A 25898-nucleotide genomic window follows, 5' to 3' on the forward strand; every position below is an offset into this window, starting at 1 on the left:
GGACTTTAAGTTGACAGACATGTTGGGTAACTCTTGTTGTGCAAGGCCTGTCTATTATCAGTCGGGTCGAAGGCAGAGCTGATCACACAGTGTTGATGTCAGTATATTTTCAGACTGAATTTGACATAAAGCTGCACATTTAATTACGTATTATTATTTTGTCAGGATTTTAGATTTTCTTTTCACGCCTACTTGAAGATTTTAATTTACAGCCTTCTAGTAATGTCACGCTGTATTTCGTATTGTGATATTGTTAACATTGGCCCACAGTTGTCGCCTTCTGTTTTCTTGATGCAGGTGGGATTTCAAGTAGGCTGCACAATAGACCTCAATCACACCTCGATGTAAACTGTTTCTACACCTGCTTATTACTTTCAAGCTGGAGCACATAATTACCGTTTTAGGAATGTTACATTTCTCTTAAACTATACACCAAATTACATTTCTTTGGTAAAAAAAACACTGAGAAATATAGGCCGTGTTGCTGCAGAGGGAAGTTTTATTATCTTTAACACCTCACTGTTCGCACGTTTTACAAGTTTCAAGAGACTGTCATGGCTTCATCAAAAAACTCACAGTTCATTATTTGGTCTGACAGAATCTTGCCAGACTCTTATCAAATCTAAGCAGATGTTTTCCAGACTTAAATGTAATCACAAACATTGTTTTCAGGTATCTTGGCACGGCTATTTTAAAAGCACATATCTTTGAAGTCCAGCATGCTCTCCTTCTCACTGTCTCTGTGTTAAATATTGTAACTCTGGTGTTAAATTGCTCATGTGTGTGTCTTACAAATACCGCATTTTTACATTACTCTCTTTTACATAAAAAGCTAATGCCCGGTTGAGATTATTATTTTGCAAGGCAAATAGTTGAAAATCGTTTCTTCAAGAGATATTATCGAAGTATTTTATCACATCTTTAAATGTTTGATGTGTACGATGCAGAAAGGAAAAAAAGTGTATTTCTATCGTGACCAGACAGTTAGGAAAAAACCATGAATAATTTAGTCACCATGCAGAGTTTATTGAACAACTTGTAGCCAGAAGAGTCGTTGGCTCTGTGCAGTGTGAGAGCTCTGACGCATAAATGAGGAATAGACAACTTTAAAGGTATTTCTGCTTTTAAGGTGGCATCGGAGAATAACTGGAAAATTGGGACGAGACAGAGGAAGGAAAGAGGCGATCACTCATGTGATGTTGTGACAGCACTGACAGTAAACATAAACAAGGAGAATATACATTCAATACTGTAGTCTTCACTGTGGTTGTTTTGTATACAAGGAAGCCATAATAGTTAATCAGTTTGTTATCATGTTGTCGTCAAAGTCTGCTCTCTTTTTCGATAGGATGAGGTGGAGTCAAAACAGCAGCCTTATCAGCAGGGCACTTGGAGAATGTGTTTGTGTATGGGCACATGTTTTTGATGCCTGAACATATTTTGTGTGTAAACATGTATGGTTGTGAGTTCTCTTACACATATGGGTGCGTACACACAAACATTTCCAGTATGGTTGGTATGCCAAGGATCCCCTTGTTTGTAGGTGACAAAGCTAGTGCTACTGTTTCGTTCCACTAGTGGTTTCACTGTTGATTTTCATGATGATGCCTCGTTGAATGAGTGCTTTTATAGCTCAGTCAGGTAGTCAGCAGTTTGCAAATACTACAGCAATAACTGCACAAAGATTAAACATATTGTTCAGGTTTTTTTCAAATACCATATAATCTTACTCACCAACATAAATCTAAATTAATCAACAAAGGTAGGTGTCCTTGTTTCACTCAAATGATTCACACACCTGTGCCATAGAGATGTCTCTGAGGTTCTTTTTAGCTTTGGTTTGGGGGCTAGAAAACCAAAGCAGGAGGCACACACCTTTTCAAGCAGAAGAAAAATAACTTGAGCAGGCAACTTGCTTTTATCTCAGTTTTTACATTAGTTTGCAGAATATATTAGTGAATCACTTCAGATTCCACTTGTATAAAACTAGGGCTCACTCCTAATTTGTGTTGTTTGTCACTCGTGCTATATAGGCCAATACCAAAAATGTGAGAAGCATAAATGCAGCGTCCATCATGCAGTGAAAGTCTTGCAATATCTTGGTAATGCATGTATTTCTAGCAAGGTAGAAAGATATGAATTGCCATTTATATCTTTTATGTTTTTATTTGAAATATTTAAATGAAAACACTTCATGAATAGCTGGGGAAACCATTTTTTATTGAGAGCTTACCATGGCCCTTTCAGAATTGCAAAACTAAAGGATTTTCTGGCGTAACTAAATGTGTATGCAGTCTCCTCTTGTTTGTGCTCTCTGTTGACCTTTGGTTAATTTAGGCAACATTACATAAAAACATATAGATGAATGTAATTGCTCAAGTTGCTTCAATGGACCAGCTGGATTGTCAACTTTAAAGACTATTGGTTTCCACATATTGCATTTCTTTCTCATGTCTTTGAAACAGAGGAATGAATAGTAAGTAATGTTTCTCGTCTTTCTCTTCTTTCTGTAGGAGCGCACCAGGTCCTTTGACAGCTTCAACATGAACACACTGGAGAGCTCCCTGATCGACATCATGAGGGCCGAGCAGGACACCCTGAAAGGTGAATATTGTATTCATGAACATTAAACCCTTATAAGACATCCAGTAACAATTGTGCACTCTGTTAACGGCACAGACGTAGTGCCCAGAAGCCGATTTAACAACTCAAAACATTTAGATTTAGACTTCAGTCACTGATAATCCCTACACAGATTAGGTAAGGAAACCGAAAACATAAATGTATTTTCCCACTTTAGCCGTTCTTCTATAGGTGTATATGTAAGTGTGGCATGATTTTTAATATTGGCCAAGCATCTGGTAGGAGTGTTTAGGAGACTTTAAGGTAAATCTGATTATTGCTCGGACACACTTACTCACAATGTAACACCAATTCTTAACAGCAAAGTTTCACTTCCTCCACAGATCAGATGTCTAGACATTTTCTCTTCTTCTTGTTATGATCAACAATACCACAAGAGTTCAAGTCACACCTTTGCCTTCCTGTTCCTTTTCTCTACTTTCTCTACTCTGAATCAAAAACCGAAAAATGTTTTCTCACTTGAAAAAATTCAATGCAAAGAGTCTGACCTCTTTTCCTCATTCGTTTGAAGAATGAGACACAGAGAGAATACAAGACGGATGGAAGCTTAGGCTTTGTATTTAAGAGGGGATTTGTGAAATAGATGGAAGGACTCCCACTGATCTGAACTAAAGTTGTTGGCCATCATCAGTTTCCAACGATCACAGCTGCACAGCCTCCTGTCACGAACGATAACAGTCTTATAAAAACAATGGTGCACAGTTGTTTCTGTACAGTCTGACACAAATGCATGTTTCTGTTACCTGAAAGGAGAGGATGTTAATCTGGTAGTGTACAATCAGAATGAATATATTTTCAAGATATTGCCAGTAAAAAATGAGAAAATCAAACATTTGACAAGTTAGAAAACAGTGCTTCGAAACTTTTGGTGTAGGCTTTTGGCGTAGGCTTTTGGTGTAGGCTTTTGGCGTACCTTTGCACCTTTTTAAAAAGAGATTAGTCCTTTGCATTTGTGGGTCAGTGTAAATCCCTGTACTCCTGGTCTTTGAAGCTCTCTGCTGTATATGGATTGATGATTACGGTTGTGCAAGTGCACTCACTCAGTTGCCAGTTTATTTGGTAAATCTAGCTTAAACTAACTTAGTGTAAAACATATTACTATAAATTCCATCACCATTCATTTGTATTTTGTTAATTTGTAGTTAAAACTGTTTGATAGTGGTGGTGATTTAACATGGTCAGTGTTGGAGGCTGTTGAACTGTGCTAGGATACTGATTCGTGCAGCACCTCATTAGACAAAATGATAGAAACAGGTACACCTTAATGAAACTGTAAACTGGTATTCTAAATTGAATACACTACAAAGTACGGGCTGACACTTTTAATTAAGACGAGAAAAATAATCCACCATTGGAAATTGGACTCTAACTGACCTGGATTATTGATTAATAGAGACTAGGCAACATCTGTTATTGGCTGAATGTTGTTAGGCAACGTTGGTCAATGGTAACCAAGAAAATGGCTTATTTAATGCAGCAGGTAGCCAGTGTTGTTTATTGTTTATGAGGGCGTTACTGGCGGTTACTATAGAGAGAGAGTGCTTAGCTAACAAGAAATACTGTGGCCAATGTTAGCTGTTGGTCGAAAGGGGGTAAGTTAGGGAGTACTGGTAATGATCGTCGTTTGGAAGGAAACACCTTTCCTTTAAGGATATTAAAGGACCCCCATCACCCCAGCAACAATCTGTTCTGTCTGCTGCCGTCTGGCAGACGGTACCGCAGCATCCGGACCAAGACCACCAGACTCAGAGACAGTTTTATACCACAGGCTATAAGACTACTGAACTCCTGAGCTGTGTGAATGTCTACTCACATCTGTTTATAGTACACACATCTATATATTATACATATCTGCCATACATATCTGTTTATAGTACACATATCTATATATTGTACATATCTGCCATATACATCTGCTATACATAATATATGCATCTGTCCATACCTCCTCATTCAACAGTGTAAAGTATTTAAATACTTTCAATGTATTCCACATATGTATATATTTCACATCCTCAAATCTTTATTGTTAATATTGTAAATATTCTTCTCTCTTTTTGCACTACTTTATTTATCTTTTGCACCATGTATGTGGAGTTGTTGGAGGAGCACGCGACATAAGATTTTCATTGCCAACATATACGCTGTATCTGCTGTGCATATGACAAATAAAACCTTGAAACCTTGAAACCTTGAAACCTTTCAGACTTGGTGAAGAGTTTAAATTGTAAGCAGTAGTTACTTCAAAACAAGATAACCATTTTTGGTTTTGGTTGCGATCTAATGGCCCCGAAACTTTTTAGCTTTTTCTGTACAAAAGATCAAAAAATGGCACTAACAACAGGTTTTCCTTTTCCAGAATTGACGTACAGTATGTGTTTACATTTAAATACTGTTACTGTGCAGAACATTATCCCATATGAATTACAAAGAAAGGCACAAACAGTTCCACCGCCAGAACGACAAGATGAGTGAAACCTCTGAGCTCCAGACTCTTCACAATCACTTTGTATTCATTTCAACCTCACACCCACTGGGCCGAGCCACTTCCAGCTGTGATGTAATGTTCTGCTGTCAAACTTTAGTAAATCCTCCCTCTATTTAAGGAGAGGAAGACTAGAAGGTTAGCTCATTAGCTAGTGCTCCTGCCACTGTTAGATCCAACAGCCTGGCACCTTTATACGAAACAAGTTTTCTTTGAAATTGAAAACCCACAGAGAATGAATCAAACTATGTAGGGTTTAGATGTTTTGAAGTAGTTCTTACTTAAACTTCCTATACAAGTGAATGCTTTGTCTGTCACATTTTCATCTTTGTGTTTGAAAAACACTTCTGGCAAAGTTTTCTATATCTTTTTTAATGAATTCTAGCTTCTTTTTTATTCTTCTTATGTAATTTGACCTGATCTTTCTTCAGTCATCCTCTTCAGATTTGTTATTATACAGTGCCCCATTCTTTACTGCTTTCACATGATGCATCACGCATTATCTCATCCCACACTCGTTTTTGTGTTTTTTTGTCTTTTAGCCCTTGGCCTGCTACAAAATTGTGCTTTGTTTATTCCTTGTTTCCATAATTATAGTCCAGGCTTATACACTGCTGTACCAAGTGTGGCAGTAACTTAAGTGACTCTGATTTTCCCTCACAGCAAAGTAAAAAGAGAAACATAATTACAGCACATTTTCTTTGAGTGCTGACTCCAGGCCGACTGTCCCTTTGCCTCTCCTACTCTCTGTCACATATGTACAGGCATGCCCACCCAAATATGCCCACACAAATCTAATAACCCCAGACAGTGTGCATACACAAGCACATTTAGATGCACATAAGCAGAGCACAAATTTCTCATTCCAGCAGAACATATTGAACTTAGAGAGCGCGATGAAGCAAGCGAAGAGGCGAGACAAAATGTCTCTAGAAGTGGCTTTGAATCGCTTCCAGCATTGTCCTGACTGACAGAAAGGATCCCTCTGTTCAGCCACCACACACACACACACACACACACACACACACACACACACACACACACACACACACACACACACACACACACACACACACACACACACACACACACACACACACACACACACACAGCACACAGAGCACCCTGTTGTGTATGTGCTTGTGCATGCATGTGCTTAAACTGCTACTGCTGAACATGTACTCAGCCAGCAGCTTGCAAATGAGGTTCACAGAGCGGGCATGCAGCACCCTGCAGACAAACAGGGATGCGGTGTGCTTACGTGCCTGCACTCTTGCTGCTCAGAGGCTATTAAAGGCTCTTTAAATCCAATATGAAGGGTTGTGCTCGGGTGGACTTTGATTTTGGGTGCTGCACCTATCAGCTCATGCAGTTTATCACTGAGCTAAATTACAGAGGGAGATAAACTGTTGAATTCTGCAGTGCAGTGTAGAGAAATTGAGCTCGTGTACAAACTGGTTTTGGTTGGCACCTTTTGATTTTATTTATATTGAAAGGGGTGTTTTAATGATGAGTAAACTTAGCTGTTTATGCCCAGTTTGTGATTGAAGGTTTTGGATTATATAGAGTAGTATAGTAGCTCCCAAAACCACGGGCGGCGCGTCCTGGTTTCTGTGGTTAAGTTCTGCTTTATGCACCACATCTACCAGGTACTGTGTGGATGAATAGGCGAGGTGTGGGGGAGGGGCCATTAGATTTCCATGTGACCGAGGCGTCGGAATGCACCAATCACAGGGCGGTCCTCACTTGTACAACAATGGTTGTACTATTTCAGCTCGTTCATCTCATTATCCCTCTGCAGCAAGCAGGCCTTGCATAACTTTGAAGCTTGTTTGGCATCATAGCATGTATTTGTGTGGGTGCGGGCGTGTGTGTGCGGGCCTGGCAAATGGCTCAATGTAAAATGTATGATATGAGGCTCAGAGAGAGAGAGGGAGAGGCACACATAGGGAAATTGAGGTCGGTGAGACTCGGAGAGATGGTTGGTGTCCCACAGATGTCTCTAATGAGATTGATGTGAAAGCAACACTCAATGTTCTCATATCTGTTATCGCCACAGCATATTCTGTATGCGCACTCCTAATGAACTGTCAAAAACACCCAATGTTCAATTTGTTCTTCTGTGCAATTCAGCTTTTTCAAACCATAGCCTTCACCGTTCATTTGGAATTTTGTCCTACAGTACATTGTGTGCTGAATAGTTCAAATATATTTCTCATCAGCGAAGGAAATCTCAGCGATGCAGCTTTAATCAAGTGCATTATCACGGTCACATTTTTTTTAAACCAAATTACAAACAGCTTAACTGATAATGGATTCCTCAGATTGTGGGTTTATAATGTTATGGCTGCCATTTTGTGATTTGAGCCTCATCATAGACATGTTTGTGTTAAATCTCAAAATGGCTCTGCATATAATAACATGATATTAACTGTAAAGTGCTGAGTCAATCATCAACAATATAAACTCATGGTCAACCTTCTCAAAAACATAGAAGTTAAATTGAAATGAACTGCCTGATTTATTTAGTCTTATGTCAAACCTTCTTGGTTTCTTTCAATAATTCTAAACGTACCTTTGTGTTTTAAATGTAGTCATATGTAGGCACCAACATGTTCAATATTTCTGTTCTTTGTCTCCTTGTGCAGGTCGCCTGGGTTTCCCCCATCCAGGAGGAGACAACCCTCTGCCACTCAATGGTACGTATGGTCAACCTAACCATGTTTTCAAGGGCATAATAACATAAGAAATCAGGGATGAAAAAATCATAAATCCTGAGGACTGCTTTAGCGAAATAAATAAATCATTTGACAAATTGGCAGAAAAAAAATGGGACATCTTTAAAAACACAATTTGCTGCCATTGCAATGTATGGTGTTGTCCTTGATCCCCTATTAAATTCCTCCTACATCTAAAAAAATGAACCCACCTGACAGTCTATATAAAGGTTAAACACATACAAGAGCATAATAATTCCTGTACTAAAATATGCTCTCCCACTCATGTCAGCTTTTACCCATTTAAGCGCATATATATTATATAAAAGGCGTCTCACCCAACTTCAGTGACTTTTGGGTCTCCGTTTGTCTTGAAACTGTTTGTCCGGCCGCTACGAAATAACCTTGAGGGTTTCGGATTTTAAAAAGCCTTGCGTGTCCTTGCCTGCTAAAGATTAAACGCAGTCTAAAAGTTCTGCCCCTCTGCTTGTACATTTTTAGCATAAAACTAAATGCACACACTTGCTTCCTGTTGGTAGTTTTAACCAACAAGCGTCAGTGTTGACGACCTTTCCCCTACTTATGACCTTTTGTCGGGTCCTTTTCTTTCCCCTGACTGTTAATGCTTCCTTGCCCCTAAATAAGTAGTACGATGGGGGGGGGGGGGGGTGAAAGAAGATTAATAGGTGGGTCATTTAGAGATAGAATAAGCAACAGTAAGGGAGTGTCTATATGCGTGTTATCTTAACCCTTAGTACCAATAAATTCTTGTCCTGTAAATAGCCCCCCCCCCCTCTTTCTGACTGCAGGGTTTCAAGTTTGCATTTTAGATTCAGTGTTTCACCGGTGTTAATCCCTTGTCTGACGCAAACCAGGGATGTTATGTTATGTGGTAGGGCCTTTAATACCAGTAGGACTCTATGATGTACCCTTTTTAGGGATTTTGATTCAAAATGGGAAGCTGTTTTTAGTTTATCTATACATACTTCCCATCATTATATTCGTGAAAATCTCCTTATTCAGATTTATAGTTTAGTCTTTAGCTACCCCACTTTAACCATATGATCCTTCCCAAAAGAAGAAAAACCCCGCCTTTTTAAACAGAATATGAATATCCAGTTTGGCCAACCCTCTTGTCACAGTTTCCACAACAGCGGTTCAATATTAGGCCATCTCTCATTCCCTTTATCGTTGTGTAATTGTGTTGTTGAAGCCTTTGCCTTCTGGTCTTGGGCCAGGATGTAAAACACGAGAGGTCAGTGGTTTGTTCACAAGATCCCTGGGTCACATGGTGAGATCACATGGTCAGGAGCTGTCATGAAGCCCTGAGACAGATGGTGCCAGCGGATAGGCAGGATTCAGAGGTTGCACACCAGCTCTCCCTCTCTCTCTTTCTATCCCTCTTTTTGTCTCATAAGCGTACACAGATTGCATTCCTCATTCCCTTGATCTCTCGCTCACTCTCATTTGCTCTCACCCCCACATAGTGTTTTATCAGCTTGCTCCTCCATCTCTTACAATCTATTTCTCTCTCTCTCTCACACACACACACATCTTTTTATAGCACACTCCGCTCCCTTTCAATCTGCTTTCCTGTTTTCTCTGTCCTCTCTCTTTCTCTCTCTCTTTGACCTCACAACCCCCCCAGAGCTAATGTCCATCTGGGTCGGAAAGTCCACCGAGGGAGCCGGGGATTATTGCTTGCGCGTTCTGGCCACTTCTTCATCCTCTCCGTGTCCTTACAGTTTTACAGGGGACGCTGCTTCAATCTCTCCAGTGTCCACATTTTTAATTTGTTTCATTTCGGCTCTGTGCAAAGAAACATGATGTCCCAGTGCTCGTATTAAATTGAACGGAAAACAGAGCATGTTCTTTAGTACACATATGACCATGAACCGCATTGTGGACTGATAGACGTCTTAGATGGGTATTAGACATGTTTTAAGGCAGGAAAATAATTAGATTCCTGCAGCATAAATCAAACAGAAATGGTAGCCTTTAAGACCTTACAGTGCTCTGTGTTCACACCACCTCAACAGAATTATATATAAACCTCGCGACAGAGGCAGATAGCCGTACTTGTATGTTATAGTGACACCTGCCCTATCTGCTTGGTGCCCCTGTTGCCTTCCTTGGTCGCAGGGCTGCTATTGTTGTACTTAGTTAACAATGGAGTTCGAAATGGTTTTCCTGCGCTCTCAAAGATGCATTTTGTTTAAAGTCTTAAGTGTGAATCTAAGAAGGTAAATGACATGTTGTGAAATGGCTTGGCCGATCCAGAAACACTTGATGGTAGCTGTTCTGTTATTACTTCTGGCAGTTTCATTAGTTTTTTTGTGGAAGTGAGTCACATTAGTGGTCCCTCAGCAACAGACTCTAACAGAGCCACTGCCACTGGGAACACTTAAATTATAGTGACTGTCGGAGTCTCAAAATGGATGGTTTAACTCAGCTTTTTGGGTAATTAATCTGAGCATGTATGTTGGAATTCAAATGCCGTTTAAAATTCATTTGGTTATTGGTTTGTATTTGTTCTATCTATTTGAAAACACATGTCATGTTTTAGTAAATGTTGGATTATTGACACATTCTTTTATGACATTTTGTTTTTTCTGGTGTATTCAGAACAAAGTCTTCTATATTTGTTGTGACTGGTTTACTGATCTGTCTTTTCCTTCTTTAAATTGTTTCAATTATTGATAATAAATCCCCTGTATAAACAGCCAGTCGACGAGTCTCCACCCTGAAACATGAAATACATACACAGATGCAGAAAATGAGTGTTGAATCAACCTACAAGTCATTGTACATCTTTGAACTAAAGACGTTTACTTTCCACGCTACGGTGTTGATACAGTGGTTTGGTGGCTAATTATAAGTCACAGCTGACTGATGGAATACAGGGCAGAGGGATGGACAGACAATGTAAAATACATCCATTGTCATGAAGCACCTGGCACTTTTATGGGTATAGCGTATAATGCACATTTTTACATTACCTTCTTCTTGGATTTGTCCTCATTCCACATGCAGCCAGGAATTATAGCAGGAGACGAGGTAAAATATAAATCATGGCTCTATCACTTTTCAGGCTCAAATCCAGCTCTAAATATATTGTCTGACTTTGTGATGTGAAGCCGTGCTGGTATGCTTTTATACGTTACAGTACGTTGGTTGTTAAATGAATGCTCGTTAATCCTTTTGGAATGACTCAGCGCTTTGTACAGTGAAGTGACATGTTTGTCTGCATGATTGTCTTAAGTGTGGAGCCTTGCCAACAGCTTGAGAAGTGATCTTATGCATCTTTCATCTTTAATTGTGCGTTTATCTCATTATGCTTGACTCTGCTTGCTTTTTTTCACACACGTTTTGCAAGATTGTTAGATCAGACAATAGATGTTTTTGTCACATTTAGCTGAAAGTTATCAGGGAGGAGACACACACAGTGTAGCATTTGATTTACACACTGGAACAGAAGCAAAGACACATGGCCAGGCACATGGCGACACACACACGCACACAACACACACTCATACACACCTCCCCACTCACACCAGCACAAACTGTAAGCTGAGGCTAACTCTGTTGCATAAATCTCTATAAAGCAGCTCAGGGCAGGTTGTATAGGAGCAGGAATAGGCCAGAGAGGGCTTAGTCGCTACAACACAAACAAGCACAGTCCACTGTAAAAGTATTTAATAGGGAAATGCTGTGGTTGTTAGAGAAAACCTGCGTGCATGTTCAGTACTTCATGGAAAATACATTTGCTGGCCATGCAAGAAAAGAAACGATGTCTCATTCTGCACATTTCTTATTTTCTGTTTTCCGTTCGGTCAAAGTCTTTTGGCGATGAATCGGATATATATACTTTCAAACTGCTTTTTCTTCATTTGACATGACTGGAATGAACTCAAACCACTTTTATATTTAGCTATGGTTTACATGTTTTACATTCCACCCTACTAACCATTGTGTTGCATGTCTTTGCAGAGTTTGTTTTGCAGTAGTCTGAGGGTTTGAATGTAGTTGCAGTTGTTTAAGAGGTTTAGAAACTACCTGCAAAATGATGCTTTAATTACAGGGTATAAGAGTTACACAAGAAAATGCAAATATGTTGTAAGTAATGTCACATCAACATGAAATAAATACTTGTTCTCTTCCTTCAGCCAAGAATACTAATGCAGTAAAAATAGAATGACTAGTTTTATGTACAGTTACCATTACTGCCTTAGGGGTAGTGTTGTTATGACAACAACTCCCAAGATTACTCAGGAAATAAACCCTTCCTCCTCTTCCCCTCTCTCTCTCTCTCTCTCTCTCTCTCTCTCTCTCTCTGTCTCTCTCTCTCTTTCTCTTTCTCTCTTTCAGGCCACTCATCTCTGTTCCCCATGGAGGATGGTTTCCCTGACGATGATCGTGGTGATCAGGGTCTTGCAGGCCTGGGTTCCCCTCACTGTTTCCCACACCAGAACGGAGAGCGCGTTGAACGCTACTCACGCAAGGTCTTTGTGGGAGGTCTGCCCCCTGACATAGATGAAGGTAAAGATTTATTCCTGGGGCATTTTCGGTTATGATTGAAACTTAGAAGATGGAGACTTGATGGCAAATTACACCATAACACAACTTCATAAAATAGCACCTGCAGTAGGAGCGGTTTACTCCCTTTAGGATACCTCTAAATGAAATCTTAGGCATTTGATTTGATTCACTTTATAGAGAAAGATCACTATGACTCTAAGTCATAGTGAGATATTACCTTACACATTTCTTTAGATAAAAACTTTGACATTTGTTAAAATATTCCTGCTTTTTTTTTTAAAGATTATCAGACAGGACTTCCTCTGTAAATTATTATTGTTATCTTTTAAAAAAAAATATATCTCAAAATTCTCAACCATAATGAATTCTGTCTAATTTCAGACGAGATAACTGCCAGTTTCCGGCGTTTTGGACACCTGTTTGTGGACTGGCCTCACAAAGCAGAGAGCAAATCCTATTTTCCACCCAAAGGTTTGTTGAATTATTGAATAAGTTCTTATTTGTCTGAATTCTTTAGTGTTTTGTAGCTGGACACATTTTTCTGCAGTATTTCCTGATTCCAATTTATTTTCAAAAACATAGATTCCTGTTATTGCTTCAGAGTCTTTGATATGTATTTTAATGGAATCTATTTGTGTTAGCCTTGTATCTGTGTACTACCACTATTCACACACTGCATTATGCTTCATGCTTTGTGCAGGGTGTTTTTCCTTTACTGTATTATCTGCAGCATTTTGTAGCCATGTGTGGACTGTTTGTCTGTTTGTCTGTTTAATTGTTAAAGCTTCTCCCGCTGTGCATGCAGAAGGCTGTGTTCAGTCACAGTTATCATTGCGCTTAAATCCAACATGAGTCTTTGTCAATACGTCGTGTACCCGGCAGCATGAATAACTCTGCTGTATTATGTGCAGGCTACGCCTTCCTGCTGTTCCAGGATGAGAGCTCAGTGCAGGCTTTGATCGATGCCTGCATTGAAGAGGACGGCAAGCTTTACCTCTGTGTGTCCAGCCCCACCATCAAAGACAAGCCGGTCAGTGGGAACACACAAAAACACACACCCATCTGTTCGCATCACATCATAACTTTCCACTGAACTCGAGGACTTCTACTTGACTTTACTTTGCATTTAAAATGCTGTGTGCTGAAACCTGTTGGCTTTGTGTGATCAGGTCCAGATCCGCCCGTGGAACCTGAATGACAGCGACTTTGTGATGGATGGATCCCAACCTCTGGACCCGAGGAAAACCATCTTTGTGGGAGGTGTCCCTCGTCCGCTCCGTGCAGGTACTCTTCATTTTTATGAGACTCTTTTCCAACCATGTGAAACCACAACACATGAGCGTTTATGATGACAACACCTACCTTTAGAAGTGTGTTGTATACACACAGGTTGAATCCCATGTCTTTGTTATTGTCTCATTCCCCTATTCCTTTAACAAAACACTTTCATACATCATTAATCCTTCTGTACCTTTAGCGTTTACGTTCACACTGTTTTACACTAATAAGAAGCCATTCTTGACTTCCCCTTTTTATTTCATCCTAATCTTTGTCAGACCAGCTCTAAACACAATTCTCCTCTCTCTGAAACCCTGCAATGTGATCAGCTTGAGTTCATAATAAACATACGACCTGCTAGAGGGTAGAGCTAAAAGAGGCACTGTGCCGCTGAGACTGGCTTTGACCTACACTGGTGCGTCAGGAAGTTCCCTCAGTGGCAAGCTGTGCTGTGCAGAATATTAAATTCCCTTTTATCCTGATAACAATGTTGTGCGTGCTGTGTGCTCGTGTTTTCTGCACTGCTGGCAACAGTGTTTTAGACTCTGAGCCGTAGGTGAGGTCACAAGGCCCTGGAGCACATCGAATATCCAATAACCTTGTGTAACATGCGTTTACATTTACACGTTTCAAATTTACATATTTAAAAAGAAAAGCTTTTTGCCCTTTTTCTGCCTTGTGAATTCCCACAGTTTATCTCCGCCAGTTTGCATATTTGTTCACAGCTTTTTAGAAAAACCCAATAAAGAGTGCAAATAAAAGTGTTTGGATTTATTGCAGCTATTTTAGCAGCTACGCTCACATTTGCTCCATCAAACGCCTGTGAACTTTAATCCATCTGTGTGGACGGCTTTAAGCCCTCAGATAAACAACCCTCATCCACTTGGTGTGTTTGTGTTCACTGGTACATGGGCATGAGTATGGAGCGTGTGTGTGGAATAGTTGCTGGATTTTGCCCGAGTGTTTGTCATTGTCTTCATGTTTTTAGTCCTTCTGCGTCAAATTTGTTTTGTGAATATTTAGTTCAGCTTATTCAATGTGCCTTCCCCTCCTGCAGTGGAACTGGCCATGATCATGGACCGCCTGTATGGCGGGGTGTGCTACGCTGGCATCGACACAGACCCTGAGCTGAAGTACCCCAAGGGAGCAGGGCGGGTCGCCTTCTCTAATCAGCAGAGCTACATCGCTGCTATCAGTGCTCGCTTTGTGCAGCTGCAGCATGGAGAAATCGATAAACGGGTGAGTGGAAAGAAAAGAGAGCTCAGTGTTTTTTAAGTCCTCCCTCGCCGCTCCCCTTCTTTCTTCATTCGTGTCCCCACAACTCACTTCCTGTTCTGTTTCTATCAAACTCCCGTCGTCGTTAATCCTTGATGGTGAGTCAGACAGTCAGAGCACATTTTTAAAAGTAGAAAATGCAGTACGACACAGAATGAGTTTGCTTATATTGAATTACAGTGCAGAAAGTGTAGAGAAGCACATCTGACACACATCAGAATTGTTCATTCATTTTTAGAAGATCAGTGCAAGTAGCAATACAACTTGGCCTGAATGCAGGCTATGAGGAGAGGTTTTTTTGACAAAATAAAATAGAATTTGCAAACAAAACGGCTGCCATGGAGTGACAACACAGTATCAAAGGGCGTGTATGAGATTTAGATAAATCCATCATAATAAAGGTCTGTAACTTCTTATTTAACCTATATTTCTACACTACCGATGATGAGCATGCATGCTTATTTATAACACATGTACACAAAAGAAAGGATTGAAAAAAATAATATGAGCTGAAATCCCACAGAAATATTTAGTGAAGAGGTTACATGGTGATATGAAATACAGGAATGGTACACTGCTTTCTCATTTGCATAATTTCTGTACAAAGGTTGTAGACCTTTTTTTAGTGGCATTGACTTGCTAATAGCACAGTCCCTCATCCCTGAAAAGCAAATGAATAGCAAACAATGTGGAAAGAGAAAGGAAGAATTTAAAAATAGCAACATGTAGAGCCTGCACCTTTTCATCAAGACCTCACTGTGGCTGTTCCCTCTTGTGCTATTACTCCCTGCAATAAATAAAACAAGTCTTATCCTGCTGACTCCCCCCCTCATGATGAAAGCTGGTATTTAAAGGTCAATACATGGGCTAGATCGGCTGTTCCTTAAAAACCTAGACTGTCAATGTATAAACAAAAGGTTTGATTGGAAATCTAAAGGATTTAAATCGTATTGTTAATGCACATTACCAGTTGTGTACTTGTTATGCAGTACAAACATGCAGATAATGGACACGACGAGATGACAATGCCAGCTATACACAAAAAAGAAAAATAATATTAAACAAATAATTCATTACGAAACAGAGTTGGTAGGATCTCTTCAGTGTACTTGTAGTATAGCTATAAAGCTTTCAGATACATTTCTACCTTCCAGGTGACATCTGTTTCATTTCCTGCAAGTTTGAACAACATATGGTAGAAACAGGATTCATAAAGCAACAGCAGCATGCAGACGCACGTCTGTAAAGGCAACAACATGGCTATTTTTCAAATGCTTCCCTTCCCTGATTGCAGGTGGAAGTGAAGCCATACGTGCTGGATGACCAGCTGTGCGATGAGTGCCAGGGAACTCGCTGCGGTGGAAAGTTTGCGCCGTTCTTCTGCGCCAACGTCACCTGTCTGCAGTACTACTGCGAGTACTGCTGGGCGGCTATCCACTCTCGCGCCGGACGGGAGTTTCACAAACCCCTGGTGAAGGAAGGAGGCGACCGCCCCCGTCACATCTCCTTCCGCTGGAACTGAGCGGACGACAGAGAGGGAGAGGCAACAGGGGAGCAGGTAGTGCAGGAGTCGCAAATCATTGTACAAATAAATGCACTTTTCTGTTGCTGGTTCCTTTTTGCTCTAATTTCACTGAACCTTTTTTCATTTTTTTAAGTTAATATATATCTATATTTTGAAGATAGAAAAAAAAACTGGAATTATATCCAAATATGTCCAGCGAGGAAAAAAGATGTGTAACATAATTTTATTTATGAGTTTGATTTTTGAAATATTTTTGATCAGTTCTCAAAAAACCACATGTATAGGAACGTTTGAAGTGTGATATGGTACTCTTCTTTTCAATTGGCCTTTTTAATTTTTTTCTAAACAATGTATTTAATTTATTTTTTAAGAACTGTCCCAAAAACAATACACTTAATTTGACTTTTGATTGACTTGTTTTGTAGCAGTGCAAAAGCTGTCGTAACAGCATATGATTGGCTATTTATTTCTGAGAGGTGTGATTGAGTTCTCTGTTGACGACAAGAGGCTCCAGAGCAAATGTGAATTGAAAACGGTGTTGCTAAAGAAGAGTGCACTTATTTCCAATTAGAAAGAGTGCAGATACAGTATATGAGACCCTTAGTAGTTAACCAAAGCGGAATCTTGAATTAACTTTGAAGAACAGAGGGGGCCCACTGCAGAATGAAATGGATTCCTTTCCCTCCCATATCAAAATGTTTGAACCTCTCTCTTTTTATGATTTCCAACTTCACACAAATATTTTGATGTTACTTGAAAATCGCAACGAAAATTTTAGCAACGCATATTTGGGTTTTGATCTCCATTTTGACATGCAAAAACTAATACCTCAAACTCAGCTGCTAATGTGCCGATACAGTTAAAAAGAAAGGATAAAAAAGCAAGAAAGAAAACATTATCACCCGCTCGTGTTCTCCTTTCCTTAGAACTATAATCAAAGGGAAGTGATGCAACAGGCAGAGTGTGATGTGACAGGCACAGTTTTGTACTCACTTGCTTCATCGCCTCCTTATTTTTTTATTCAAAGCCAGGGTTGTGCTAGGGACAGAGCAGAGCATCGTACAGTATACAGTGTATTTGGGGAATGTAAGGCGGAGGGAGGCTACAGGAGAGACAGAACGGCTTACTGCTAAAGAGATAAGCCCAGCCCCACTCCCCCTCCTCTGTCTGCCCGCGGCCTCTGCTGCTAAGCTAGCAGCTAACAGAGTGTAGGGCCTCGTTCGTGGATCAAACCTGCTTTCTGTGTCCATACACAGCGGGGGTTTGGATCCAGATCTTTCAGGACTGAGGTTAAGGTATCTCCTCGAGAGAAGGGTGGTCAAGTGGCCACCTTTTTTATTGCAGTTTCTACGGGGCTACCACCAAATGGAAAATGCCTGTCCTTTGTTAGTCTTTTTTCGATGCATTTGTGCAATTCTCCCGAGTCTTGAATGAAAAAAGTCCTACTTTGCATCTGAGAGTCGGCTACATTAAATGCAAGAAGCAATTAAAGTTTATCTGATATCCCAATCGTCAGCACACATTTGAGTCACGGAGGGATCTGCCCTTTTGGCGAACCCTCTATCCTTTCTCCTGCCAAGCTAATCCAACTCAGCATCCAGTGTTTTTGAAGCATAAATGAAGATAGTCTCTGCAGTGTGCTCTACTACTACACACTTATGACCCACATGCAGTTTGCTCTTGATAACAGTCGGTTGTACCCAGTGGCTTTTTGGGAACCAAAGATGGCTGTGCAGTAGTGGGTCATACTGTAGCTCATTTCCTATTTAGGTTTTTTTATTCTTATGTTCCTTCTCATGACTTTAAGGACGTTTTTTTTCATATATCTGTTTTTAAAATTCTGTCACTTCTACCCAGTTTTGCTTAACTGTCAAGCCCAGCAAACCAAAGATTGGCCTTGAACATAATATATTTATATATATATATTTGACAGTGCAGTCAAAACCCATTAGAACACCAGTGGAGAAACAACAGGGCTTGCAGACACACACACACACACACACACACACACACACACACACACACACACACACACACACACACACACACACACACACACACACACACACACACACACACACACACACACACACACCATAGCTTGAAATGGAGGTGCATGCTGGTAGGCACTAGTTCTTTTAATCTCAAATAGGTCTGTGGAACGTTTAACATTAAGTGCACATTCACACAGCAAAAGTAAAACTAATCCTCACCTTTGTTTGACGTTTTAAGTAACCTGCTAGCCGAGCATTTAAATATGTCAGGGAGTTAGTACAGAAACTTGATTATACACACTAGTGAGAAACCTTTCCTCATATGGGCGTGGTGTCGTTGCACCAGTTTTGCACCCTCTTCATTCGTTTTGTGGGTGTGGTGGGTGAGCATTTTAGAAGTTAAACACTTTGTGAAGAATTTGCTGTTAAATGAGATGAAAAAAAAAAGATTATTTTATACATGGCCTGCTGATTTTTGGTACAGTGTTTTCTAGCTAAATTATTTTGTCATGCACATATAAACATTTATTATGCACTACTTTTCTAAATATTTTTTCTTTTTCCAACAGTCATTTTAGGCACATTTTTCACAAATGGGGAAACTCCTTTTTGCAATACCTCAATTTTTCACATTGTGAAAGGTAGCTTTTGTACTTTTGTTACTGAGAGATCTGCATATATGGAAATGTTCATTTTAAGAAAAAAGTTGAGTGATTTCAATATATATTATTTTCAATTATGCTTTTTATACATTTCAGTGCTGAGGAAACTTTACAACTAAGTGCGCACTTGTGTTGATGCGACTTCACATCTGCAGAGGAGAGACCAAAGTGTATTGCTCTCTTGGTCTAAGCTTTTCGTACATTAGATGTTTCCAGTCAATCTGGTCAATAACAGCATGGCGAGAATAAGAAAAAAAAACACAAAAAAAACGACTTGTAATTTGAAATTGATGTTAATGTCTCTAAACATGGCTATACTAGTTGGAAAATGGTAACTTCTGTCTTGGTTTCCTCTCCATAGATGGACTATAACTTATTATAAGGAGAATGCAAAATTAGGTTCAGGCTTAACGCTGAATCTCGTATCACAAGAATGGATGTTTGGTGTTTAGATATTTTAATATTTCAAAAAAAGTATATATATATTCTTGAACTTGCCAACTAGCACCTATTGTAATCCTTAGCATGCATGACAAAAAAAGAGAAAATGACAAGTACATGAATTAGCTATTAAAAATTAATCGTTGTGGTGTGCACCAAATGTTTCTCAACTATTAAGTTGTTAAGGACACCCCAAACCCATTCACCTCACCCCCCTCCCCCTCCCCACGTGTTGATCTCCTCGCTTCCCCATTCGCAGACCTCTGCAGGATGCACACGATAGAGAGAAAAGACGAGAAACAAGACAGAAACTTAACTATAAATCGATTTGGCAGTGCAGGACTTTGCATCCTTTTACAACACTGTTTTAAAAAGACTTGAGAACTCATCCCCGCTGTCTGTCGAGGTGATTATATAGACCTATCTGGAGGAAGGGGAGCTTAAAGACTTGAATGTGGTAAATGTTGCAAGTTAACTTCAAGTTGTTATGTGCAATACTTCTTTTGAACCTTTTTCCAGATAAAGACTCTTTGCAATGTAATTCTTTAATGCCATTTTTAATTGCAGACATTTAATTAAAGAAGATGTTAATATGTTTTTCACAGTCATTTTCTACTGTTATTGTAATCCTTTTCATGCTGGTGTTTGTAAAAAAGAAAAGAAATCAAACTATTTGTACTAATATAAATAATTGAAGTTATTTTTAAAACATTAAAGGTTTTGTGCTCATTTGCTTATTTTGTTTATTTTAAGCTACTGTGATTGATTGCATTGTAATTATTAGGTCAACAATGTATTTAGCTGTTTATTGGTATATTTTTAATTGGAATGTATAATTGATTTTTATAATTTTGATCAGATTTTTGTTATATTTTTGAGGTGAAGCTTTTAATATGTTAAAGTGTCTAGTTTTTACTAATTGCTATATTGTGCTCCACAATATATGGTTCACATTTTCTGAAGGAAAATAAATATTTAAATATTTGTCTGTTAATGATGTTACTTAATGGCAAGATTTCAATAGTTTTTAACTGTGTATGGGAAGGTTGTTGTATTTATTAATAGCATTTTTTACTTAAGATATCACCTTAATTTTTATTGTCATTTCACTTTATAAGTTCCTATTTTTGTATTTTCCTTTCTAATTAAGTTATGTAATACGGATATGTCCATATTTCTAGGAGTTGGTCTGTAGAAGTGCTAGTGAAACGAAAAAGAAAAATCTAATGTTATTTAATTGTTTGCAGCCAACTATTTATAACAGTATGCATAATTTTTAAATATTTGTAATGTGAAATGTTGAATGAAATAAATCTTAACTGTGATGAAAAAATGTGCTTGGTGTGCTTTTTTATTTTAAGTCTGGACATGTATAACACTTATGGGTCAGTCGCCCTAACTGCTATCTATATTTGGTGCGATGTTTCTGTTTTGGATGGATGGATGGTTTCTGTTTTGGGACGGTTTGTACTGTCTTATTATTGTGTGCATAAGCAGGTAGTCTGAACAGTAACCGACGGAAAGGTGGAGCTTCACTTCCTCGTTCCTCCGACCACACCCAGCAGTCAAGTTCCTGTGTACTAACCCTACCCTGGAGTGTACTTCTTCATAACTGCAGCAATGTGAGGACAGTAGCTGTCCTCGTATTGCTCAGAATAACTACTGTCATTGCATTACATGTTTAACTTGTTAGACGCTTTTATACAAAGCAACTTGCATACAATCAATACTGTGGGCAGTCCCCAGTCTCTTTAAAAACAAAGAGTCCTTAAGACACTATCTTCTGAGGTATAATATACTATATTTAGACTTTTCAATGTTATTTTTCATAGCATAATATTCTCCATTATGATTGATTTTTTAATGGAATGTTTGTGTGACAGGTTATTAATTCATAGCACTCAGAGCAGAACAAAATACCTTCCAATTCAGTATGACATCAAAAGCTCTTCAATGTTAAAATAGTGTCTCAAATTCCATAAAAATATATCAAAATGTATAATTTATCACAACCAAATTATAAAAAATGTATAATTTATCACAAAAAAAAATATAAAAAATGTATCATTAGTCCACTGAGTGAAACTTTACGGATTGCCAACACAAATGATTTGTCAAAATAGCAAACAGGCAATGTAACAGAGACTTTACTACAATATGAAGACGTAATAGCATACTAAATTATATTATATCTGATGCTTTAATATATTTTTGACTGATATATTTAAGATTCTCGTGTTACACATATTAGGACATGTTTTCATGTAATACTAATATGCCCTTTTTAAAAAAATACTTTTTATACACTATTATTTTAAATATTATGACATAGAAGCCTTTATCATGACAGTATGAAACAAAGGAAATTATTCTTGCTTTTATTATTATTATAAAAACAATACTATTATTTAGGAAGATCTGTTGACCATACACTTATAAACACATCCCAGCTATTAAAGCATTTCACAAATAGATTATTGATGTAGTTTTTTAAAACTGCTTTCACGTCTGTGTGTCGCTCATTTAACCAGCAGATGGCGCCATAGGATCAGAAATGATTAAGTGGCTCGTGGTTTTTGCTGCTTTCAAGTATTTTGGAAAAATAATATATCATTAATGTATTTGTTATTTCTCCCTATAAATTTACAGGTGAGAATTTTATGTTTTCATATCATTCATGACACAAAGTTATTTTTAGGGAGTTACCAGCTGTTAAAATCAAATCAGAGCGACATGCAACATCGAACTGGTCTAATCAATGTATAACACACATCTAAATAAGATGAAATAACTTGTGCAACGAATCTTATACGTTGTCAAAAAAAACCTGTATCGAAATATTTTAAGTATTATGCAAATATGAATCCACTTTCTCAGCTCTGGCGATAAAACCCTTAGAGGCAGCATTTATTCGATTTCCATCAATCAAACAAACTAGACCCCTGACAGGGATAACAATCCCCCTAGTGGCAGCTCCGGCGCTGGGTGCAGCAGCTTGGTGAAGAGGAGGCTGTGTTTGGATTAGGGGGTTGGGCTGCCTGCTGTTAGGAAACCTGCCGCCAGACTTCCAGTCTTGTCTCCGGCGGCGCAGCGTTGTTTTCCCGCAGCATCAGCAGCAGCGACACCGCAGCGCAGCCTCCAGCTTCACCTGCTCCTCTTCTTCCCTCTGCCTCTGTTCAGACACTGCCGCAGCACCGAGGAGACGCACGGACAAGGACAACGATCAGCTGTGAGTGACTGCTTCTTTGGGGTGCTACATTTCTGGCTGTGTTTTCGTGTTGGTGGAAAGGTAGGATAATGTGCTGTAGGTGTTGTTTTCTTTCCCTTTTTTGTTTATGGTAAAATGGTTCGACATACGTTTGAATTGCAAACAAAACATGCTCTTTATTGTGGTATTTTGATTCCTCTCAACAAATCACTCACTAGACAACAATAACTTATTTGTACTGTGTAATTTAAGGTTTTAGAGTGTTCTCCATCAAATAGCCTGTTTCTGCCATTGACCTGAAAGGATGTGAGGTAAAACCACAATTTCTCAACACCTCTTCTATTCAGGAGCAGTCTTCAGGGAAATAAAGGGGATATATTAAGGGCAGTGAAAGATGGTGAAACTGGGGAGTAATCTTCAAGACAAAGGGGCCAAACCTGTGAGTGTGGAGGATGGCTTCCAAAATGTGCCCCTCATCACTCCTCTGGATGTGGGCACCCTCCAGAGCCAAGCACCTGACAAGGTGAGACACAAGCCCAACTGTGTGTGTGTGTGTGTGTGTGTGTGTGTGTGTGTGTGTGTGTGTGTGTGTGTGTGTGTGTGTGTGTGTGTGTGAAATAGAGGGTTTGTCTGCTTGTTTTTTGCATCTGTATTTCTAAATGTTTCTTTTAACTCAGTGTTTTTGACCTACACTGTCCTTAAACCCTCTTAGCTTAATACCCCATCTCCAAACACAAACACACCCACACTCTTTCATTCATTCCCAAATTCATCTCAGCCGTCCCAGCCGTGTCCTTTGTTTTCCATCTGAGATTAGGAGACAGATTCAGTGCCAGACAGACTGTCATTTATCATCTCGACATCCCATAGTAACTGCACCACAGCTTCTTAATCCAGTTACCATGGTGGCAGTGCAACGTGGAGAGCCTGATTGGTGTTTCTACGGGTCAGGACGGAGAGCTGCACTGATTGCACATTATGAAAATGAATGGTATCAGACACCAGGCAAGCTCTTATGAGAGGTTTATTATGCATCAATTGTGTAACAGTGCTTGGATTTGTTACGGGGTGATGATTTTATTTCACAGCTGTATGAGTCCATCCTTCTAAACCACTGATCAATTACTTATTGTAGAGCTCCAAGGTGAAATGACATACTTTATCATATTATCATTGTAACAGTTAGTTGATGCACCTTATTAAGTATCAGAAGGGTTATTGACATACACCATTATTCAAATCAATACACTCTTTCTGACAGAGCTTCACACTGGAGTATGATAGGACAATCCATTTAGTTTTAAACAATAATAAGCTACTTTATTTACTTCCACTTGGTTAGCCACTTGCTTTCTCAAAATCAGCCATGGCTTGTCCTCCCATTATGGCTCCTCCTCTCCCCCTGCTTCCTTATCAGGTTTCCATTTATATCATTAGTCCTTCCTGAAGTACAACCGGATCTTTGATGTTTCATCCTGGATAATGGACCTGATGCTCATTAGTACCTGAACCACCTTCCTTAGTTGATATTTTCAGGGTGCTGGACTTGGGTTGAAACCCAACCTTCCACGTGAGGAGCTTTCTTGTCTTATACAGAAAATGATCACAATTCCCCGAAAATGGTACAGGCTGAACCGTAATTGTGTATTCTTCTGAGGCAGCCAAAATCTCTTTCCATTTCATAGACATGTTAATTGACTTCTCATTCACTACATTCACTTAAACATCGACACACCGACACCGACACACACACACACGCACACCGACACACACACACACACACTTGCCTTCTTCTTTGCGTACACTGCATTTATGTGACATGTGACTGTGTGAGTGACAAGTTGTTTCTGTCAGCAGCCACCAGTCTGCGACATGACATCCAAAGAGCTGTCAGACACTTTGCACTGATTAAATCAGCCTCACTAGAGTTGACAACACACACACACACACACTTCCATGTTACTGTACCACGTGATGGAATGTATTCGAGCGATTTCTTGAACAGGTAGAGACATAGAGATAATAAGCTGGGTGGAGTATCAGCTCCTGGGATATACCAGTGAGTTATTGCCAGTGACATATGAAAGGGAAAGAGGTCAGAAAAGAAAGCTTGTCGTTTTGTTGGCTATCAGTTACATCCCTCAGAGACGCAGACACAAAGAGTACTGTTGCTTGTTGCTCCTGGATACGCGTCGCTGACGGAAAATAGACTAAGAAATTATCAGATCAGCTGCTCCTGGTTTAAGTTGCCAACTATTACAGATATCAAACAAAATCCTTTCTTGGTCCTTTTTATAAAACATTATGCAAATACAGATTGGTCCATTTATGTTGACATGGTATGGTGTTGGAGATAAGGGTCAATTTGCTATTAAATCTCTGGATTTGTCTCCGGCTGCAAGTTTTATGCAAGTGCAGTGTTATAATTTGTCTTCCTGACAAGTGATGCATGAACGCTACAGAGGCCAAAAGAATGTATAACGAAAACCGTAATTAGACCTCAGAGTGTGGGAGGTGTTGATGATGGCTATCACAGTTCATTTAATGAGTATTCGGCTCTCTGTACTTTGTCACTGTGTATGCGTATGAGCACACTCTTCTCTGCTTTTAAAAATACAACATAGCAGTGTTTCTGATGCCTGTTTTCAGTATTACTTTGCAGAGTTAAATCCTTAAACTTGTATTACTGCTTTCGAATGCATCCAACAACACATTATTGGATGTTTTTAAAAATGCCTAAACTGTGCTGCTCTTTTTGGTCTTCCTTTTCCAACACTGCTGTTTATCTGTCCAAAGCGTAAGGGGGCAAGACACATCAGCCAGAGCAAAAATAAAAGTGCAGGTTTGCTGTGTCCCAGGCAAGAAACACTTGTCAAGGGATGTTGATGCTATCCTGTGAAAGTGCACCAAAATAGTCCAGTTGTGGATCGGACAGCTAAACATAAAGCTGGGGGAAGAAGCAGTTTTGTTTGATAATTATCTGTATGTTCAACATTACGAGCAACCTATTTCACACATTGTTTATTTTAATACAATATTGATTATAGCAGCTCAAGGGAAAATGGCAGCCCTGTACGCTTTGCGTGAAGTTCTATCTCTAAACCTACAAATATGATTCACTAGTTATGTCT

The 25898-nt window shown here is 39.3% G+C and overlaps 2 protein-coding genes and 1 long non-coding RNA gene across 4 annotated transcripts in view; 2 read left to right on the forward strand and 1 right to left on the reverse strand.

Annotated features, from left to right (window-relative positions):
* Positions 1-20892, forward strand: part of cpeb4b (cytoplasmic polyadenylation element binding protein 4b) — a 31794-nt gene extending 10902 nt beyond the window's left edge. The window contains exons 3-10 of the mRNA XM_063894973.1: positions 2514-2604; positions 7777-7827; positions 12214-12384; positions 12766-12855; positions 13296-13414; positions 13554-13668; positions 14720-14901; positions 16232-20892. Coding sequence (XP_063751043.1) covers positions 2514-2604; positions 7777-7827; positions 12214-12384; positions 12766-12855; positions 13296-13414; positions 13554-13668; positions 14720-14901; positions 16232-16459 — 1047 coding nt within the window. The 3' untranslated portion in view covers positions 16460-20892. The remainder of the gene's footprint in view (positions 1-2513; positions 2605-7776; positions 7828-12213; positions 12385-12765; positions 12856-13295; positions 13415-13553; positions 13669-14719; positions 14902-16231) is intronic.
* Positions 2304-8468, reverse strand: LOC134871947 (uncharacterized). The gene is made up of 3 exons (XR_010166761.1): positions 8184-8468; positions 7704-7842; positions 2304-2597 (listed from the first exon to the last, which is right to left on the reverse strand). It is a non-coding gene; the product is annotated as an uncharacterized LOC134871947 (long non-coding RNA).
* A 1637-nt stretch (positions 20893-22529) lies between the features above and the next one.
* Positions 22530-25898, forward strand: part of nsg2 (neuronal vesicle trafficking associated 2) — a 30703-nt gene continuing 27334 nt past the window's right edge. Inside the window, exons 1-2 of one of the 2 annotated variants that reach the window (XM_063894561.1) lie at positions 22530-22848; positions 23115-23290. In XM_063894561.1, coding sequence (XP_063750631.1) covers positions 23162-23290 — 129 coding nt within the window. In that variant the 5' untranslated portion in view covers positions 22530-22848; positions 23115-23161. The remainder of the gene's footprint in view (positions 22849-23114; positions 23291-25898) is intronic. The other variant, XM_063894562.1, reaches the window with a different exon arrangement.

The sequence above is a fragment of the Eleginops maclovinus genome, chromosome 11 (genome assembly GCF_036324505.1).
Source record: "Eleginops maclovinus isolate JMC-PN-2008 ecotype Puerto Natales chromosome 11, JC_Emac_rtc_rv5, whole genome shotgun sequence".
NCBI lineage: Eukaryota > Metazoa > Chordata > Actinopteri > Perciformes > Eleginopidae > Eleginops > Eleginops maclovinus.